A 19,227-nucleotide genomic window follows, 5' to 3' on the forward strand; every position below is an offset into this window, starting at 1 on the left:
TAAACAACACCTCTATACATCAGCCGGAAGACCTTTACGGAGTCCATTGCAGTTCCTTCTTTTCTTAGCGGTAGTTTTTCCCTGCACATCTTCAGCTTGGAAATGAATAACAAATTCATAAAAGCACTGGGTTGTTCGTGCATCATTGCGACAAGGCCACCAAGGCATTGGAAGGCTAATAAAGGCGATGCGACGTATTAGGAAGCAGTATTTTGGCATATTTTGTAGCTTGATATGTGATACGAATGCCACAGCATGCGTTTTGTGCACAAATATAGATCACTTGTTTTGGATAGGCACCTCTGGCTTAATATTCACAAAACTGCACGGAATGTTCACTTGCTGCACGACGTAATGATCTGTCCTAGCATTTTTCATCATCCATTCTCAAAACGCCATTGGTTGCACAACTTCGATTGTCGCCCTGCCACGGCTATGGCCCTCTGCTGCTGACAGCAGAGGGCCATAATTCTACCCTGCCACGGTTATGGCCCTCTGCTGCTGACCCGAAGGTCGCGGGATTGAATCCCGGCCGTGGCTGCTACATTTTCGATGGAGTCGAAAATTTTGAGACCCGTGTACTTGGATTTAGGTGCACGTTAAAGAACCTCAGGTGGTCGAAATTTCTGGAGCCCTCCACTGCGGTGTCTCTCATAATCATATTGTGGTTTTTGGGACGTTGAACCCCAGATATTATTATTGTGGGAGAAATTCAAACTAGGTATGGGTGAATAGTAAAGCAGATGTTCAAAGCGAATAGTGCATTGGTAGAATATTTTCGTATCAAATAATTTCAATAGTAAATATCACCTATTGTAAAGAAAACAGCATTTTTGTCATGACCAAACTAACCTGGGCAATGTTTTTAAGAATGAACTGGGCATGCTTGAATGTCACTTTTTTGGTTTAAAGTGGAAGCAACTTTGAATAGTAGCAAGATTTGAATAGTAGTAGAGCGCAAGTTTTAAGCGGTAAAATATGTGAAGTTTTAAAATTTATTATAATTCGCACATATAGGCCCATATTACAAGCTTTTAGACTTTAAAAAAAGAAACATATATAATCGAGGTGACTGTAATACGTACATTTAACCGTAGAGTGTAGCTTCGGGGCAGTGCGGATTTTTCTTGGATAGGTGGTTTCACGAAATAGCGTCGGTACGCTGCAGTGAAACCGCCTTTACATGGGGTTGCGGTCAAATGTAAGTATTTGTTCATTTCAAATTATTTAATTTCATGCCGAAGAGAGTTCAAATATTGTTATATTTGTTTAAATATTCAAAGCGCTCGAATATTCGCCCCTTCCTAATTTTCAAGCAAAAACATACGGTTGAAGCTCGATCTAACGGAACCTTATTTTACGAAGTTCCTGATCTGACGAAATTTTCAATCTCGGCAAATACCCACTAGCTTCGTTGTTGTAGTAGTATACCAACGAGAATTATGGCATAACTTGATCGCCTGATCTGATCTGATGAAATTTTTTAAAGAAGCGGCGATTTCCCTATAATTTTGACAGACGTTTTTTTAGTCGAATGTGCATGCACACTGTATCACTAGGCTAGACTTGTACACATTACAGAAAAGAAGTAACCAATTACAATGTAATTGGTCAATTACAGCCCCAGAAAAGTAACTGAGCAATTACAGAAATGTAATAGATTCCTTTTGCGTTTCTTTCAAAATTTTATTGCCATAACACAATAGCACAAGTTTACTCAAACTACGACTACTGTGGCTTGCATGGTAGAAGGCTGGAGGCTTGTCTAAAGGCGCAAAGGCAGGGAGGCTTACCGTGGCTTCTGTGATATGGTGCTACATGTTAACTTTCAGCACGAGTTGTTCTTCAAAGTTGTCATCGCTGATTCTTCCATGTTTTCTTGTTAAAAGGTCAGCTGCTAAACTGAACACTCTCTCAATGCATGCACTGGAGGTAAGGGAGGTTGATGATGTGGGAACACCTATTAAATATGTGTAAACCCACAATGCAAAAGAATTTGGGAGATCCCACGCGTTGTGGGAATTGATTTCATGCGAAGCAGTGAACGAGTACTTCTATGCTGCATTTTATGGCTTTGAGCCAAGCGTTACGAGGTGGATCGATGTGTTTTTGCAAGTGTAGTAGCTGTGTGCACATAGTGGGCTTACCAGGCACGTCGACAACACTGGCATTTAAAAGTTAAGTTATGGTGCGACGTAACGTCAGCCCTCACGTTAGATAATACGTCAGTATTATCGAAACGAAGTTTTGCTTATAGTGCAATCACGTGAATATCATATGTAACTTTTGATAATTTATTCATCCGAGGTGAGCAATGCTTCAATATAGCTTGCTGAATCATAGGAATAAAATGCAATGTTTATTATAAACTGCTATAAAAGTGGAGCCAACACTGGAACCACAGACACTAACCTGACATGACGCCTGTATTGTAGCAGTACATATGTAGTGTTTATTGCTTTCTTGTAAAATTAGATACGCAGCACCACAACCCCAGTTGACGTTGCACTGACATTACGCCTGCATAGGCTTTTTCCAAACCAGCTTATAGACCTGGCGTGGCTCTGTGGTAGAATACCTGACTGTCACGCAGAATGCTTGAGTTTGATTCCTGCTGGGGTCCTAAGTTTTGTCCTAAGCCACCTCCTGTTTACATATACTTCAGAAACAGCAAATGCAGATGACTAATGCATACATCAGCAATAAAAATATTACTAATTTAATTATACCTAGGTTTGTCTATTATCAGAAACTAAAGCACTGTCGAAAGGGAATTGTTGTGGTGCGCGACACCACAGGAATCATATGATAAAATACAAAAGCAGCAATGTTAACTCTTATGTCTAAAAGAAGAAAATGCGAAACAGAGATTTCTCTGTTTTGACTAGGACAAGTGGCATAGCCATTGGGGGGGCACACCGGGCCCGTGCCCCCCCCCCCTCCTGAAAATATTTTTCTGCCATATATACAGAGCACAATATGACACTCGACCTCACTCACCTACCCGGATCCCACGTCGGATCAAGGGCGTGCCCTCCCCCACCCCCGAAAGAAACGCCAGGCCTGCGCGGAAAGCGCAGCACAGTCACAGCGAAAGCTGGAAGAGCGGCATTTCTAGAGCCCGTTATAAACTCTCCTGTGGCTACTAATACAGGTACATTAGCAACGTACCCACTACGCCACAAAGCGTACTTTTTGGGAAGTTGGGAAGCACCCAGCACGACATTATTCGTTGTTCTGCGGAGAAGCGAGGTACCATATGTAAGCGAATATGTGCAGTTTGTAGATGCAGCGGTTGATGACGATGAATAATTATGGTTGCGCCCTTTGTAATGGGTTGGAAGCTTTAAACGACCCACTAGTTACGTAATGCATATTGTGTGACGCCCGGTCGTTATTTAACTGTCCCACCACGCTTTATAACACACTTTAACTGGAGAAACGTAGAGCGAGAGAGAGAGAGAATTGACTTTATTGAGACCCTGAGGAAATGGATCATGGGAGCTTTATGGGCTTCCTTGGCAACCAACAGAAGTGCACTTGCGAGGAACCCACTACGCTATAAATCATTGTAATTTTTGAGAAGTAGGGCAGTAGGCACTGTGCCATTTTTCGTCATTCTACAGACAGCCGTGGTACCTGCTAAACGCATGTAAGGCATTATGCGCACTTTGTTAATTCTGTGCGTGATGACGATGAAGAATTATGGCAGAGCTCTTTGTAATGGGTTGGAAGCATTCAACAACCTACTCGTTGCGCAATTCGCATTGTGTGACGCCTGGTTACAGAATCCGCGCTGTGCGACGCTTGGCATGAAGCCTGTGTAGGACCTTTTTGCAAAGCAGTTTCAAGCACCGGCATGGCTCAGAGGATGAATACTGGGCTCCCACGCAGAGGGCCCAGGTTCGAACCTCGTTGCATCCTGGAATTTTTTTCTTATTTAGTTTTTTTTCTTATTTCGAGCGATACTGGTTACGGACACCGGCGGCGGCGGCGGACAACTACGGCACCAAAAACGGCCGGTGAAATGATCTCATAACAGCTTTCGCTGTAAAAGATTTCTGCCTTCGCCACTGACTAGGACAGAGGCCTCTAAAAATGTACGTAAATCAGGCTTCTCCACGGTATGATAGCACGTCAGGAGAAGCCTACGTAAACGTAAGCAGTCATGGGCACGTTACCAGTAAAAAGTAACAGTGTGACAGTTACAGTTACCTAAGCCAAAAAAGTAACCCTGTTACAGTTACAGTTACTCCAAAAAAGTAACGTCGTTACTTTTTCGTTACTGTACAAATTATGTAATAGACCACAAACCAAATGATAGGATTTATTTAATGAAAACATAAGAAGGTATGCGCGAGTAGTCAAAATTGCACGTGGTAAAGCCCTAGAGGAAGAAAACCTAAATGATGGCCTAACACCAGCCTTCTTTGTGTACGCCTCATTTTGCTGCAGCAGTTTATTTGTTCATGGACTGTTGGTGAAAATGGACTTTATTTGCAAATAATAATAATAAACATCCTTGGACACTAGAAGTGGAAACGTAGTTGACGCACTGGAACGACAGCGTTATCCTACGACGTTTATTAGCGATATACCCAGAAGTGCATGCGAAGAGGAACGGGGAGTGCTTCACGAGTGAAGACAACGACCATTGTGTCTATTTCCTATGTTTCAAGGTGTATCAGACCCTGTTTGGAGGGCTCTGCGTCCGCTGGGCGCAAAGCTCTCCTTGGAACATGTGTTCGTGAAAATCTACAAGCACGATGCGGGGATTTCGACGTGACTTAACATCGGCGAAACGGGCAGGAAAGGATCGACAAACGGGACATTGCTAAAGCAACTCATGCAACGCGTTTTAAGACGGAGCTTGTTGAACACTGCTGGGTAACTGGACATAGCTTTGGCCTAAACAATTCGATGACGCTGGCTCTCGAACGAAGTACGGAGGCGAGACAAAACTGCGAGTTCCAAAGAGGTTTTAAAAAAAAATTATTCGCTAGTTCACGGTATTTCTGGCTCTCGACCATTTTGCGCTCTGCTGCTTTCTAGCCGCCTGTCAAATACAATTTAGTTCGGAGCCTCAAATGAAGGAGACTTTAAACATGGCATCCTAACGATTCACCGGTACACAAAGAGCAGAGCTAGCAGGTGAAGTGACGAAAAGGATATATATGTCGAAAAAAAAAAAAAAAAGACGGACGTGAACTTAGTCTTAGCGACCTCCCCTTCCAAAATTCCGAGGGGAGCGGTGCTGTAGGTGAAAGGTGGAGAGGAAATGGGAAAGTAACTGTAACGCTATTTCCAGTTACAGTTACTCTGTAAAAAAGTAACAGTGTTACTGTTACCAGTTCCTCTAACGTAAAAGTAACTAGTTACAGTTACAAGTTACTGAAAAAGGTAACTACCCAGTCAAAAAAAACTATTGACTCCAATTGGATTTTTCAACTGGAATCAAATGGAACCAATAGGAACCAATTGGGAACTCATTATTTCCAATTGGTTACAATTGGACACAGGAGAAACCAATTGGAGTTGCCAATTGGAATGAAGTGGGCCCAATTGGAAAACTTTTAGTCCCAATTGGTTTCAGTTGAGTCAAGTGAAACCAATTGGAGTTGCCAATTGGAATGAAGTGAACCCAATTGGAAGCAATTGGAAAATTTTTACATCCAATTGGTTTCAACTGAGTCAAGTGAAACCAATTGGAGTTACCAATTGGAATGAAGTGGACCTACTTGAAAAATTTTTAGTTCCAATTGGTTTTGATTGAGACAAAGTGAAACCAATTGATTCCAATCAAACTTGCTAGTTTGAATCAACTGGGCCTATTGGAAAATTAATAACTCCAATCAGTTAAAATCGAGTCCAATTGGGCTAGCCAGTCTGAACCAACCAGGCCCAAATTACATACAAAAGTCTAATTTAGACTACTACCAGGAACAAACTATGGTAAACTTAACCAAATGGGAAATCACACTTCCAGTTTATGTAACCACTCAAAGAAAATGGAATGAATTATAGCTGTACGCAGTACTAGGGTGGTAGCAAACCTGTTTTTGAATCTTATTACAGTCTTTGTGGGATATATGTCCATGTCCTGAAATATAACTTAGGCTGTGATAGAAACCATGCATGCAATAAGCACCTAATATTGGGCAACATCCATTGACAGTGCTCCTAATTAATGAAGTAAATATAAGAAATGACATCCGGATTTATTCAGCAAACACAAAATCCGATAAAAGCACTAAGTTCACAAAGTGAACATGATGGCTAAACACAAACAGTTTCATCAGTACTAAAAACAAAATGCATACAATGTGATACAGAATACTTTGACATAATGCTAAACTAGGAGAATATGAAGGCTATACAAGGAAGCTGCAAATGTAATTATCTACAACTGATGCTCATGAACACATTCATTACCTATTTACAATACCTAAGCGCCACTGTGAGGCATTAAGGTTAAAATACAAATACATGATAAAACACAAAATAATGACATGACAACATTTGCATGTATTTGAAAAACCATAACAAAATGCAAATTGGTGAAACATCAGTGGGAATCTACAGAACGCCAACTCTGAAATGTGGTTTGAAAACAAAAGAGCCACCAAGAAGTTGGAAAAAGAAAGTGTAACCCTTATGTGCTACAGGCAAAAAAAATATTGTTACAAGTGAATGGGTTTATTTACAGATGAGATCAAATGGCGTGGGGAAAGAGCAGCGTACTTGCGAGGCAGGCTCGCCGGTTCACCCAACCACACAGTCCAAGCGCCGGCTCCACTACTCTTCTTCTTCTGCGTCCCGTACACTCGCGCATCTCCGTTGCATTTTCCCCGGGGGCAGACGAAGCTCGCCGAGCGAGTTAAATATGCCTATGATGGTACTGTTTGAGGCGGGCTACGTGAACAACTTGCGTAACACGCGAACGCCGGATATTGGCTGTCACTCTGGCGACAACGTAATTCACGTCACTGAGACGAGCGACTATCACGAATGGGCCGGAATAGTTTGCTAGAAACTTCCGGTACAATCCTTTTCTACGAACAGGAGTCCACAGCCAAACGTAGTCGCCAGGAGAAAAACCTACGGGGATATGCTTGGCATCGTAGCGACTCTTGCTTTGTTCTTGAGAGGACAATGTTCGAAGGCGCGCCAGCTGACGTGCTTCTTCAGCACGACACAACGTCTGCGCGATGGAAAGATTTTCCTGATGTGAGAAAGGTAATAGTGTCCAGAAAACTCCGAGGGTTTCGTGCGTAAAGCAGGAAAAAGGGCGAATGTCCAGTAACTTCGTGCTTGGCGGTGTTATATGCGTAAGTGACAAACGGTAAGACGTCGTCCCAGTTCCTGTGGTCAGCATCAACGTACATCGATAGCATATTCGTAAGAGTGCGATTCGTTCTCTCGGTCAGACCGTTAGTTTGCGGATTGTAAGGGGTGGAGTGGCAATAAGAAGAGCCACAGAGACGCAAAATTTCTTCAACCAAGTCGGCGATAAATTGCCGTCCACGGTCACTGATGACAACCCGTGGAGCACCGTGACGCAGTATGACCCGTTGTAACATAAAAGAGGAAACAGTGGCGGATGTCAGTGCGTCCGTTTCCGTATAATGAGTTAAATAATCCACGCACACTATAACATATCGGTGGCCGGATGGGGTCTTAGGAAGTGGTCCGAGGAAGTCGATGCCGACTTTTTCAAAAGGAGATGTCGGTGGTGAAATGGGCTGCAAATAACCTGCCGGGGCAGTCGTGGATTGCTTGTGGCGCTGACATATAGCGCAGCTGGCGACGTACTGTTTCGTGGTCTTCCAGATTTTCGGCCAGTAGAACCTCTCACGTAGTCGGTGTAGCGTACGTGTGAAACCGAGATGACCGGATGTTATGTCATCGTGCATAGAACGAAGGACGACCGGGTGCAAGCTTTCCGGCACCACTAGAAGCAACGGGAGGCCGTCGGCTGAGTAGTTCCTCTTGTACAGCAAGCCATTTGAAATGGTAAAATCCTTGTCAGGGAAGTTATGCGCAGCTTCCAGCAAGGGTTGCAGGGTAGGGTCGCGTTGTTGCTCACGTTTGAAGCTGCTGATATCTGGAAAGTCGGACGAGACAGAAACTAAATAGTCATCAATGTCAGCGTCATCAGCATTGGTGTGTACTGAAGGAAGGCGGGATAAGCAGTCGGCATCCGTGTGACATCGTCCGCTCTTATAGGTCACAGAAAAGCTGTACTCTTGGAGGCGCAACGCCCAACGAGCCAGCCGGCCAGACGAGTCGCGAAGTCCCACAAGCCAGCACAGTGAGTGATGGTCGGTCACTATTGTGAACTCGCGGCCGTGTAGATACGGTCGGAACTTCTGAATGGCGAAGACGACTGCTAAGCACTCGAGCTCGGTGACGGTGTAGTTCTTCTCTGCCCTGGTCAGTGTCCGACTGGCGTATGCTACGACGTGCTGGCGGCCGTTGCAGATTTGGACCAGGACAGCACCAACACCTAGTCCACTAGCATCAGTATGCAGTTCAGTGAAAGCGTCAGGATCAAAATGCCTCAGGATGGGTCCTGAAGTCAGCAAAAATTTCAGCTGTTGAAATGCCGCCTCACATTTATCATCCCACAAGTACGGTGTGTCTTTATGGAGAAGGGACGTCAGTGGGGAGGCAAGTTGCGCAAAGTTCTTAATAAATCGGCGAAAATATGAGCACAGACCCAGAAAACTTCGCAGGTCCTTCACTGTTCGTGGTTGCTCAAAGTTACGAACCACTGCGGTTTTCTGTGGGTCTGGTCGTACGCCTTCTCTGTCCACGAGAAAGCCTAATACGAGGGCTTGACGTTCTCCAAAATGACACTTCTTAGAGTTTAAAACAAGGCCAGCTTCGCGTAAGCATTCAAGCACAAGTGACAAGCGGTGGTTGTGCTCTTGAAAAGTCTTTCCGTAGATAATCACGTCATCTAAATAGCACATGCAAATTTCCCATTTTAGTCCACGGAGTACTGTATCCATAAATCTCTCGAATGTCGCTGGAGCATTGCACAAACCGAAGGGCATAACGTTAAACTCAAAAAGACCGTCAGGTGTTACGAAGGCCGTCTTCTCCTTGTCTGAGGGATGCATAGGAATTTGCCAATACCCAGAACGAAAGTCAACAGAAGAAAAATAGGAGGCAGAATGCAGACAGTCCACGGCGTCATCTATACGTGGCAAAGGGTAGACGTCTTTTTTTGTAATGGCGTTTAGGCGGCGATAGTCTACGCAGAATCTCCATGAATTGTCCTTCTTCCTGACGAGAATGACAGGAGCCGCCCACGGACTACACGATTCTTGTATGACGCCCTTCTTTAGCATGTCTTCAACTTGCTCGGCGATGACTTTCCTCTCGGAAGGCGATACGCGATAGGGCTTCTGGCGTATTGGTGGTGCTTGGCCCGTATAGATGCGGTGTGTGCGTACGTGAAGGTGGTGGCGTAGCGGTAGACGTCTCGTCGTGGGCAAAGTCAAAGACTGAAGCGTAGCGTGCGAGCACCTCCTGCAGCAAAGACCGTTCAGTTGAAGGAAGGGACTTGTTGATCATGCGTTCAATGTTGGCAGAGTAGTCCGGGTAAGAGTTGGCGTGGGGTTTCTTTACGGCCGCCGACAGTTCAAGTGACCGGATGGTAAGAGTAGTTTGCTTGTGAAAGCTTGCCAATCTAAGTCCTGCAGGCAGAGATATGGGCTGCGCAGAAACAGTTCACAGTCCACAAATCGGCACAACCGTCAACGGCGAGCACGAGGCAACGAGGCACAATAACGTTTTTCTTAAGTGCGTTACAAAAATTTGGCTCGGCTAAACCGTAGCAAGAACCCGCACGAGAACGTGAAGAGTTTACGCGCACAAACATTGCGGTATGCGGCGCGGTGCTCCAATATTGCCCTCTGAACTGATTACATTCTCCATAAGGTGCACAACTTTTACACGGTTACGGGAACCTCAGTGCAACCTGAAGCATGGAAAAAAAGCAGCTGAAACTGGACTGAAAACTAACATGGATAATAAGTGACATAGCGAGGCATGTTATCACCTGGTTGTGTCAGTGAAGAATGCGGCAGTCAGACTAACAGAGACAAAACTCTTTGGCATACTTGTATCCAGAAAATCAAGTAAAACGCACTGTACAGCGACAACAGCGAGCACAGCTAGTCATCGTATATGATAGTGAAAAGCATCAGGTTTTCGTACATGCAAAATAGAAGATTCCAGCATTACCATTGGTGCCTGCGCTAGTCATACAATAAGCTCAAGTACAGTAGACTCACATTAAATAGAACCTGGAAGGACCAGGAACATATGTTCCATGAATCCATTTAACAGGAGTTCCGCTTACTGAGAGACGAATTGGGTTGAAACATTCAGGTACGAAACCAATCATACTAAAGGAAGTTGTTCCATTTAAGCAGCAGTTCCATTTAAGAGATTTCCTTTACTGCGAGTCCACCTTACTCAAAATGCACGCACAACCTTACCAGAAAAGAAGTCTCACATTTAGGCACAGTTTGTGCCGAGCGGTAGTTACATGTGTAATAGACCAATCAAATGAAAATAAAGCATGTGTGGCAATATATATGCTACTCTTAATCACATTAGCTACAATGTGAATGAACTTGGCACAGGCGATATGTAGATATTTCCTTGAGTCCTTAATAGCACGCAAGCAGTCATGATATTTGCAGCTGGAATTACTATTTTCCCTGAAGGTTCTTCAACAGCTTTAAACATGTGCTGCATTGTTACAAGGCTGTACTTCAAGGGCCTGCACTTCAAAGGCTTAACAACAACAAAAACTTCCGACTGGTTTCTGCAAATTATATTTTCTATAACTGCACACGTGTTGTCCACCAGTTGCACTGCAGAATTATTTGTTCTCTTTCTCAAGGCATAGTCCCTATCAGTGAAAATAACACCTCCCTTAACCATTCGGGCATACTGCACACTTGTGTCGTCAGGCCACCCTGGTACAGAGATGGGAACACCTCTTCCAAACAAACGAACATCTCCATTCACTTTAAGAGTTTTCTGCGTTTCCTTGGAGTTCAGCGAGTTGCAGTAGTCAAGAACTGTTGGCTCAGCAGCTGTAGCCAAGAGAACGTCAACTGTTTGTTCGATTTGCATCATGCGGCAGATTTGGTGCGGGATTCCATTTGCAGCTTTTACTGCCTTTTTGAGGCAACCATTACCTGCCTCGAACGGAAATGCTGAGTGTGCCCACAGAGGGCCCCACTGGCGCACACTCTTTGCTATATGAGTCAGTTGGTGCATGTTAAAGCTCATGCAACTCTTTCCATAGAGCAGCTCAGCTCGAACATGAAATTCTAATAGAAGGTCTTCACATACAGCAAGCTGTGCTGATGAAATTTCTTTTTGCAGCATTATGTGCAGTGCCTCCACCAAACATGCCCAATGCTGCACACATGAGCTGTGAGCTATTCCCTCCAAAACTGGCAAACTGTAATATAGGAGCCAATTCTCCCATTCCTTGGCTTTCCAGAACTTCCGCTCCCTTGTTGGCCTTGGCATCCTTTTCACGGCTGCAGGAGGAGTGATCTCCATTACTCTTGCATCAATGACACGTTGCTGCACTCCCATATAAAACTTGCAGTTCGTGTCATCCAACCACAGTTCCATGAACTGTCTTGCAACTCCAAGTAATATGCAATGCATATAGTCGGGGACAAACCCCCACACTATATTAAAATTCTCTAACTTTATCAATGACGAAACTGTTCTCACGCCATTTACAGGCCTACCACTAGCAACAGCTTCTTGCATATCCTGTATCATTTGAAGCTCTGTTCGTTCTTGTACTGTTTGTTGTACAGGATACTTAGTGGCATTTAAAACTCTTTCACCCTTTTGAAGGCACCAATTGCATCCATGATACGCATTAAACTGCATTACACCCTGCATAGGTGCCCTTGCAACTGAATCTACAGCGCAACAAATGCAGAAGGCCTTGAAAGTTGTTGTACGGCCACGGTGCTCGAGATCGAATCCTTTTTCAGAAAGGTCATTTACAGCTCCAACGAATGCATCCTGAAAAGGCACCATGTCAGGCTTTTTCTTGCCAAACCACAAAGCAGCTAAAATCACTTTTTGCATTCTCTGTGTGGCAGGCAGTTCATTGACAAGCAACTGAATTGGCCAGATTGCAGTACCACTCGATTTAAAAATGGGAGTGCCATCTGCATTTAGCACAAAACTAATTCTATGCCCAGCATTTGCTGTTGAGGATACAAAGGCACGGTAAAGTTCTCCATCACAAATATCTGAAAAGCTGTCTTTTGGTTCAAGTGGCTCTGTCAGGTCTAAAATGTCACATCCCTTGAGTACTTTTTGGAGTTGTGAAGGTATGTCAAAAAGCACAAAAAATGATGCATTATTGACCGTTGAAAAACATGTGCTATGGTTGCATTTCAAGCACTGAAAGGGTGAACTTGGATCAATGTCACCTATGTACGAGGAACATTCTGGACAAAAGAAGTGGAAATTCATTGTTGTGCCAGCTTTTTCAATTACTTTCTTAAGCATGTGCTTAGAATGGGGAAGAACTGGTCTTTCAAAAAACAAGTTAATCATTTGAACCAAATCTGTCAGTGCCGAAAATGTCAAGCTGTGTTGGACTGCATATTTTAACACCATGAGCAGAATGTCACCTTTTGAAACTGCAACTTTTTCTTTAACAATTTCACCAAATAGTTCACTTAGTAGTGGTGGCTCAATGCAGGCAGAATCTGAAAAACAAGAAGCTTCTAGCTCAGAGACTTCCTCTAGTGCACATGGCTGGCTCAAGTCCTCCTCTTGTTCGGATTCTTTGTCTTGAGCGTCTAGTTGGCTGAAGTCCTCTCCTTGTCCAGAATATCTATGTTGTGCTTCTGGCTCACTCGAGCCCTCTTCTTGCTCTTGTGCATCCTGGTTATGACCTTCCTGCAAGTATATTATTGTTTGTGAACATGCGCAAATATCAAATTATTCTTGAGCCTATTTGAGAGGTATTAGAATTTAATTTTGTCAGTGCCCTAGAGAAAATGTCAAATGCAGAACTGGTAGTCCATTCACTTAACGGCAAGCAATACAGTCAAATTAGTAACAAATGCATGAAATGGAAAAAAGTCACAGTTTCATTACATGGGCGAAGCAACGAATGCACGCAGCGGGCCACTCAAGCGCAAAGTGCACACGAAAAGAGCACACACAGGAAGAGTGCAAATTAAAACTGTCACAGTTGTTACTTCGCATTTCACCAGCGCACTGCAAGCGTCAACTATGCAAAACAGCGCTCCCAGATACTTTTTCCCTCTAGAAAACTGCGGCGCCTTGAGCGACTCCTCCGCGTCTACTGCTGAGCGGTGGCATTCGACGCATTGTTTACCTAAAGTAGAGGAGCTTCGTGTGTAAGGGTAGAGGAGCTCCATGTTAACCCAGCATGCCACATCGCAAGTGGGTACAGGAGTGGGCCACTCTTTAGTGTGCGTCTCAAGGACAGTTTGAAGGAAAATCTAGGAGCGTTGCTTTAAATTGCGCAGTCTTCTAGCAATCTCACAAGTGAGTTGTTTGGCTGTCACAGATTTGAATCCTGGTAGCACGCTTCAGAAACCCTTTCTTTCGATTTATTTATTTTCTTTATGGCTTTTATTTATTTGTACATATACATACAGATAGCTTGCACGCGACATCATGGGTGCAGCTTGTGAATGAACTGGTACTCCACGATGGCGACTTTGATGACAAACAAGTTGCGTTAATGTGTACATACGACATGGCAGGAACGTCTCTGTGCGTAAACATTGAAAGAACCTAAGTGATGTTTTGATAACATTAATGTGACATCGCGAAAATTGCGTCTCCGCATGCTGGTGTTCCAACATGGCAGTTTCAGTAACATCTGTGCAAGCCCTCTATACATATTCGGGACATGAAGGCAACGGCAAAAATCAGCTGAAAGTGTCCGTGTAATTGCTATCGCAAAAAAAAAAATAAATAACACCCCTATTTGACCAATTGTAGAAAGAATTGAGTGGGTACATCGCGTATGCTTACCAAGTCAACATTTCCGTTAAGGTCACATTCGCGCACATCGGTACTGTTGAATTCATCATCTGTGAGATCCTGCGATTCCATGCCATGTGCCCCGACTGGCGTAGCAGATGCCTCGGCGCTGCATTCTTGGCCCATCGCTACGCTGTCATCCTGGTTAATATCGCAGGAAGCGCTGACCGGCTGGGATGTCTGGAAACAGCGAGCCATAATTGGTTACTTTTCCGCACTTGATTCGCACGACACAGTAGTAACCAGAAAAAAATTGAATTACCGCTGCTGCAGATGCCGTTCGAAGCCGCGCGGATGCATCTGTAGACCTGGGTACGGAAAACGTTGCTCCAGGATGTAAGTATTCCTTGTAACGTCCGCGCTTCTTGCGTTTTTTCAGCGGTTCCATGACTGTATGGCAGGTCGTACCACGCTTCTATCACCAGCTGCGTCGTAGGGAGCACCACTCCACTCCACGAGGCGTAACACGTAACCCTCGGATACCCTCGGCCTCGGCTACGCCGCTATTTTTCCTTCACATTGTGAGCTGACGTCATCAGCTCAAAGCATCTCAAAAACGCAGCGAGCCCAAATATGCTAATAAAACAAAGTAGTAATAAACGCTTTTTATTGTTATTTATTTTTTTAATCGTAGCTGTCGCCTAACGTCGCCTAACTTTTGTTATTGTCAAGCAAAAGCATAAAAAATAATTTTTTTGGCAACCGTGTTTCGCGTTTAGTCGGAGTGAGTGCCGTAGCCAAAGCCGGTTTGTGGCCGAAGTCCACGAGGCTGTCACGCGGTAGTCAGTGTCACTCACTCTGCTTCGTTTTTTTTGTCTTGTGGTACCGCGTGAAGCACATGATGATTACGCATGCTTATGTGCGTTATGAAGATGACAGAAGATGTGCTGTTGTGAACATTGGGGATGTTAAAGGCTTCAAGCCTGACGACGACTTCAAGACAACCTTCTACAGCGTCAAATGGACGGACAAACATGGCGAAGCTCACTTCTATCGCGCCAGGATTCTTCTCGTCGGAAGTAAGCTTGCTTCAAATTAGCCGCAACCTTTTATTTATGTGTGTGTGTTTGTGTGTGTGTACGTTTGTGTGTGCGTGAGTGAGGGATATTATAGAGCACGTGTGCGATAGACTGCACCCCGGCGGTCGTCATGCCTACATGTTCCTTGTTCGGTGATCGGTCGCAGATAGTCAGCGTTTCAAAGAAACTCGAAACGCTGTCTTGCTTAATATTTCGCAATTCTATATCGCACGCTATCAGTGAAAAAAAAAAAACGATGGCGCCTACATAGTCGCCGAGAATAAATAATGGTGCATGTTGGTGCATCCTTGTTTTGTTAACAAAACAAGGATTCCTTTAATTGTTGGGGTATTGCATTTGCATGGCATCTCGTTAGCTGTACTTTGTGCGGTTGAGCTATGGATATCTTTCCCATTACGAAATTTTATTCGGCCGTAATACAATGCTTGTCTAATTTTGTGCTGAAAAGCCAAAAATGGGATTTGAATCTAGAACTCATAGTGAAATAATGCTCCATGTTCTGTGTACCACAGCAGGCTGCTGGCACAGTATCAGCATAACTTTTTTTGTATTTTTCAGAGTCTGAAGATGACCTCGAAATAAAAATGAGGCAAGGGCGAGTGCGAATTCCAAAAATCGTTGACGGAAGCAACAGTGAGGACAGCGACGAAAGCGTTCAGGTAAACATAGTTTTCTTATAGCAGTGATGTCTCTTTTGCACTTCTTAATGGCAAGTGACGTGATATGTATTTGATGACATTTCCTTCTCATACAGACACCAAAAAAAAAAAAAGAAAAAGCGGGAAGAGCCCAACAACGCGCTGCTGGACTTACTGGCATCCAAAAAAAGGAAGCTCATGCAAAAAGGGCATGAGCAGCAAAATAGCCAACTGACTGCAGCCCAGGAAGAAGTGGCCCGCCTCAGCGCTACAGTGAGGCAGCAGGAAGTGGAGCTGAAAGAGCTGAGAGCTCTCAATAGGGATCTGCAACGAAAGCTTATAGACTCATTGGATTCCAGGCAAGGTAAGCAATCTTTTATGAGCATAAAGAACACAGTAGAAATAGCAGCGATTAGGTTTTTGTTAGAATTATATACAATTAATAAAAGATCACCAGTGTTCTGATGTGTTTTATATTTCTCTTGGGTGCAGCCAATTCATCACAGGCACTGCCACCTGCCTTGCCAGCAGCGTTGTCACCGCCACATATCGCTGAACCATTGCCGCAAAAGCTGGAGGTCCCCGACACAGTATGCAACTTGCGCTGCATGAGTTTCCGTTGAACCCATAAGCTGGCATAAGCATGGTTGGTTGTATTGAAGTTTGTGATTTGCATTCTTTTACAGGCTGACATTGGGAACGGATTGAGGATCACAACATCAGCATGGCAGCGTATTCAAACCAATCCAAAAGACTCTCTATTTGTAAAAGACCTCATGACGGCAGTGTGGAGCCCCACCGAGTTACTTGGACGGTCTCTGCAAGGTAACTGCCAGTTAAGAAATCTTTTATGGCTTGTTTTAATCTGGTCTCTAAGCACCTTTGCATTCTTTCTTTATTGTCCGCATTGTAGGGAAGCATTGTCCACGCTTCCCTGACCGTCCAAGGAAGGAACCACTGTCGCCCTGGAAAGTGTCAGCGATACGTGGTGAGTGAAGATTATTCATTATGTCTAATACTTATTTACTGGGTTTTGCCTATGAAACATTAAGTTATCTGCTTATTGTGTGTATATTTTTGCTTTTGTTTGACAGAATGCTACAAGCAGCGATTGGAAAAGAAGGGGCTGGTGCCCGAGATGATGCCAGGGGCATTAAAGCAAATGAATAGATTCATGGTGGAAAAGCTGAGCGATATTGAAAGAATGACCAAAAGGTTTGCTAGCTAGCTAATTGCATTCTAACATTTCAGGCTGGAGAGATAAATTTGCAGAGAAATTCTAATCATTTTGCCTGTGCGTGCAGTTTCCAGTGCATGCCCTACATTACTCATGTGCAACAGCCCACAGAAATTGTCTGCAATTACCTTTCCAGTATTTTATAGACCAGCTGTTATGAAATTGTCTGCACTTTTGTCATTTTAGAGCTTTTGCTATGTTCTACAAATTACTGTGCATGCACTCATTTTGCCTTTTATCCCTTCACTCTTCTATCAGAGCAACCAAGGAGCTGCCGTGATGTTTGCAGAACTTCCCGGAGAACTTACAGCATTAATCAGTCTTAATAAAGTCCTTTTTTGTGTATCTTAAATTTTGTGTTTTGTTGCCAATTACTTTTGCCAATTGGTGCAATTGGTCACTCCAACCAATTCACACCTATTGGTGCAATAGGTCACTCCAGCCAATTGGTACCCATTGGGTACCCAATTGGCCAGTCCTACAAAAACCAATTGGTCGCGTTCCAATAGGTCCAATTGGTCCAACTGTGTACTAATTTACGATTGGAAATTTTCCAATTGGTTCCAATTGGAAATATTCCAATTGGAGTCAATGGTTTTTTTTGACTGGGATGATACTTGAACGTTAAGTCACCTCTGAGCAATGCTCAGCAAATTAATTGGTATCCCATAACTTTAGGACACAATGTGGCAGACAATTAGGCATAGACTGAAAACATATGTTTGTCCAGTGCAGCTGGTTGAGCCCATTTGTCTGCTGCACTTTCAAGCATGAAATCATCACTTTTTGTAGTGTTATTTTCCGAAACTAAAATTTACAGCAAAGCACAAATTGATGAATAGTTTATCTATTTATTTATTGATACTCTCAAGGCCCAAGGGCATGACAGAGCAAATTACTAATAGTACGAGTAAAATTCTTTATTGACCCCTGGCTAAATGTTTCTTTGCTTACTCAGTATGCCGAAACATTATAAATGCATTTTCTTCTTTTAGACATGCGAATAAACATTCCTGCTTTTATATTTGATCTGATTCGCTTTCCACAGTGCTTTTTAGCTTGTGGGAATAGTCATAATTAGGTATGCTGAAATTAGTAACTTTGTTATTGCTCAAGCATGCATTAGTCATCTGCATTTGCTGTGTTTCTGAAGTATGCATCATCATCTTTCTCGATTTCTTCTTCTATGTTGAGGAGTGGAGTATTATAACCCAAGCTAAGCATTTTTTTTTCGCATAGTAAACTAGTACATTCATAATCGGGTAGTCTTACTAGCGTTTCTTTTGGCTGTTTCTGTATAGCTTATACTGACACCCTTGTTTTTGTTGTAGTATTCTAAGGGGCAAGTGGCCGTGTAGCCATACTGCAGGTTGAAGCCTTCAAGCTTAGCTGGCAACTTCATTGAAGACTTCTGTTCAGTAATTTCCATTCAGTTACGTTACCCTAACATTCAAAGACTGATTGAATTTTATGTTCAATAAATGTGTTTGAAATGAATGTGCTATCTTCTACAATCAATCTTGCAGGTCTTAAGAACTCTGCATAAGCATACAGGTTGGATGGCAGCTTGTGCTTGATGGTAATGCCAGGCTGTTTAGGGCTCCCATTCCAAACATTGCTAAAATTTTGTGAATTACAACTTTTTCCCATGCATTTTTCAGACTAGCTGCATGTAGTTAGTGCGTTAGATACAGACCTGCGGTCCCGCTGCAGTCTTGCTCATTGCCACTGTGCTATACTTTATAGAAAGCATCAAAGGCGTGGGGCTGGCCTGATTGCTGTAGTCATAACAGAGTGATGACAGCAATCAGGCCAGTCTCACACCTTTGATGCTTTCTATAAAGTATAGCACAGCGGAAATGAGCAAGAGTGCAGTGGGACCGTAGGTCTAACATAGCAACTAAATGCAGCAAGTCTGTAAAGTGCACGGAAAAAAGTTTTCATTTACTAAATGACAATGCCTATGTACGACTATTATATGTCCACACGATGTCCATGTGCAACGTACCTGCAACCTAACACGGCGGAGCTTTTTATACTTCCGGGTACATCAGGTATTCGTAATTTGGATTTCTATGGATATCTAAGATAAGTTCACAGTGTCCATGAGAAACGTACCATAGATGTCTATGCAATATTTGTGGTTCACTGGGATGTGTTGAATTGGTCTCCTGGCCCAGTGTGCATTCAAGTCCTTGTGTTTCCAAGAAGGAAATAAAAC

The 19,227-nt window shown here is 43.6% G+C and overlaps 2 protein-coding genes across 3 annotated transcripts; one reads left to right on the top strand and one right to left on the bottom strand.

Moving 5' to 3' along the window:
* Positions 1-6,199: 6,199 nt before the first annotated feature.
* On the bottom strand, positions 6,200-14,695 carry LOC119378392 (retrovirus-related Pol polyprotein from transposon 412). Of its 2 annotated transcripts, none has more exons than XM_049411757.1 (3): positions 14,354-14,695; positions 14,083-14,271; positions 6,200-12,969 (listed from the first exon to the last, which is right to left on the bottom strand). In XM_049411757.1, the coding sequence occupies exons 1-3, from the start codon at positions 14,477-14,479 to the stop codon at positions 10,633-10,635; spliced, it is 2,652 nt and encodes an 883-aa protein (XP_049267714.1). In that variant the 5' UTR covers positions 14,480-14,695; the 3' UTR covers positions 6,200-10,632. The 2 variants fall into 2 exon arrangements, with proteins under 2 accessions (XP_049267714.1, XP_037503481.2); XM_037647553.2 differs by having other exon boundaries at positions 14,354-14,612.
* Positions 14,696-15,888: 1,193 nt separating this feature from the next.
* LOC119378393 (BEN domain-containing protein 5) lies at positions 15,889-17,358 on the top strand. The gene is made up of 6 exons (XM_037647554.2): positions 15,889-16,133; positions 16,262-16,359; positions 16,456-16,594; positions 16,683-16,757; positions 16,864-16,984; positions 17,265-17,358. Exons 1-6 carry the CDS (start codon positions 15,968-15,970, stop codon positions 17,284-17,286), a joined length of 621 nt encoding a protein of 206 aa, XP_037503482.1. The 5' UTR covers positions 15,889-15,967; the 3' UTR covers positions 17,287-17,358.
* Positions 17,359-19,227: the final 1,869 nt, after the last annotated feature.

This window comes from Rhipicephalus sanguineus, unplaced genomic scaffold (assembly GCF_013339695.2).
Source record: "Rhipicephalus sanguineus isolate Rsan-2018 unplaced genomic scaffold, BIME_Rsan_1.4 Seq82, whole genome shotgun sequence".
NCBI lineage: Eukaryota > Metazoa > Arthropoda > Arachnida > Ixodida > Ixodidae > Rhipicephalus > Rhipicephalus sanguineus.

Bases quoted from the DNA above. Each gene is read 5' to 3' on its own strand.
- LOC119378392 (XM_049411757.1), bottom strand. From the start codon at position 14,479: ATGGAACCGCTGAAAAAACGCAAGAAGCGCGGACGTTACAAGGAATAC. The intron at 14,272-14,353 runs GTAATTCAATTT...CGCTGTTTCCAG, and splicing joins GAACGGCATCTGCAGCAGCG to ACATCCCAGCCGGTCAGCGC. The intron at 12,970-14,082 runs GTAAGCATACGC...ATATACTTGCAG, and splicing joins TTAACGGAAATGTTGACTTG to GAAGGTCATAACCAGGATGC.
- LOC119378393 (XM_037647554.2), top strand. From the start codon at position 15,968: ATGCAAAAAGGGCATGAGCAGCAAAATAGCCAACTGACTGCAGCCCAG. The intron at 16,595-16,682 runs GTAACTGCCAGT...TCCGCATTGTAG, and splicing joins ACTTGGACGGTCTCTGCAAG to GGAAGCATTGTCCACGCTTC. The intron at 16,985-17,264 runs GTTTGCTAGCTA...CTCTTCTATCAG, and splicing joins ATTGAAAGAATGACCAAAAG to AGCAACCAAGGAGCTGCCGT.